The following is a 2,040-nucleotide window of genomic DNA, read 5'->3' on the forward strand; positions in this document are numbered from 1 at the left end:
ATTTACAATCCTATCAAGAGAAGGCTATTTGAATTGCAAATTTACACTATATTATATATATATATATATATATATATATATATATATATATATATATTCTATCAATTTGACTTTAAAAGTCAAAAATAAGAGAGGAAAATGATACCTGATTTAGTTGCATAAACTGCATTTTGGAATGATGGGAGGAGGAGGAGGAGGAGGAACATTAGTAATAGAAAAGGGGATGTAATCTTCATTTTGAGAATGTAAGGTTTCTAAATGTGCACAAGTTTGAGTATAGAAATGGGGCCTTGCTTTGTGGTATGAAAATGATTGGATTTTATGACAAATATTTCCTCCCTTTAACAAGTTGTCTGCTAATCATATTTCCCTTTGAAACTTTTGGTGTGTTATATATAGACACTTGGTATCCAATGTTGCCGATCGAAAACATAAATATTTTGTCTCTACTTCGTTCAACTATATATATTAACTCGTTTTTTTATCTGTTTTGTTATATGTTACGCGTCGCTTCCAAGTGATCATCACCCATTTATTTGGTCGGAGTCTACATGCTGGTGATTCATTAATGTTTCTAGGAGTATTCGTGCAAATGTGGATCAATAATGCAATTTCTCATTAGAAAGAGAAGTCTGAAATTTATAAAACCTACAATTTTATATATATATAGAGAGAGAGAGAGAGAGAGAGAGCACGCGCGCGCTAAGATCATTTGTTAACCATGAAAAATATATTAACTATACAAACTATTTAGACCAATCACAAGCTTTTGTTAGATTAGGTTATTCTATCACTATACGATTAATGTTGAGGACACAATGCTAATCTTCTTTTTTTGTGTCTTAACTTCATATTCATTAATGAGCGGTTACAAAAACATCAATCCTATGATTACAGTTAAAATAATATGTTTATTTTTTTTCCAAATTATAGACGACTTGTTATTTTAATATGATAAGAAATTTGGATGATTTATCTTCGACATATATGTAGTCACCAATTATTGGGTTAACAAAAGAACATGTCCATATATATATATATATATATATATATATATATATATAGGGTTGGGTTCACGTGAGACCCGACTGTTTTCGTGAGACCCGTGAGACCATATTTTTACACTTGAAACTTCACAGCAAAAACATTGTGAAGGTTTAAAAAAGTCGAACCTTCACAGCAAAAACGTTGTGAAGGTTACCTTCACAACGTTTTGCTGTGAAGTTTCAAGTGTAAAAAGCTGGTCTCACGGGTCTCACGAAAATAGGCTAGTCTCACGTGATCCCAAGTCTCTCTCTCTTTCTCTCTCTCTCTCTCTCTCTCTCTCTCTATATATATATATATATATATATATATATATGTAGAGGTTGGTTATTATACAACCTCTTACATTTGTACAACCAATACAACTCAATCTCAACCGTCCATTTAATTTGATAATATGTGATTTCATAGAAGTTTTGATTGTTTCCTAAAATAAAGTATTAATCAAAATTAATGAACTCTATTCATATTTCATAAATATTCAAATCAAAATAAATGAACTCCTATCATTTCTATAAATATCTCAATTAATTGGGTTGTACAAATACACAAGGTTGTAAAAGAAATATACCCGATGTGTGTGTGTGTGTGTGTGTGTGTGTGTTCATCTATTCTCAACTATTCTCAAAAACTGTTATAATCCAACATAGGAAAAAATATAAATATTTACATATTGGATTAGTTCAAGTAGCAATTAAGCCACTCTTTAGGTTAGGCGTAGATGCTCCTTTCTTGTTAATCTTAAGAGATGCTAGGCATACAAATTTCAAAAATTCAATATTAGCAATAGCTGAAACTAATATATCTAATGGTCCAATTTACTTTAATTGTTATCCCAATTTYTCAGTAGGATTATTTGATCCAAATATTTTAGATACTTTAGTTTTAACAATTAAGACAAAAAATTTAGAATTTTCAGGAAGTACTCAAGCTGCTGCAGCTATATATAGAGTATGTTATAAAACTATGTCTACAACAATTGAACCAAAAACTAAA

At 30.0% G+C, this 2,040-nt stretch overlaps 1 protein-coding gene across 2 annotated transcripts in view; it reads right to left on the minus strand.

The window, feature by feature from the left end:
• Positions 1-341, minus strand: part of LOC112503950 (CLAVATA3/ESR (CLE)-related protein 46) — a 2,793-nt gene extending 2,452 nt beyond the window's left edge. Inside the window, exon 1 of one of the 2 annotated variants that reach the window (XM_025107920.1) lies at positions 146-341. In XM_025107920.1, the coding sequence (XP_024963688.1) occupies positions 146-236 (91 nt within the window). In that variant the 5' untranslated portion in view covers positions 237-341. The remainder of the gene's footprint in view (positions 1-145) is intronic. The other variant, XM_025107921.1, reaches the window with a different exon arrangement.
• Positions 342-2,040: the final 1,699 nt, after the last annotated feature.

This window comes from Cynara cardunculus, unplaced genomic scaffold, assembly GCF_001531365.2.
Source record: "Cynara cardunculus var. scolymus isolate 2C unplaced genomic scaffold, CcrdV1 Un_Scaffold_4198, whole genome shotgun sequence".
Classification (NCBI taxonomy): domain Eukaryota; kingdom Viridiplantae; phylum Streptophyta; class Magnoliopsida; order Asterales; family Asteraceae; genus Cynara; species Cynara cardunculus.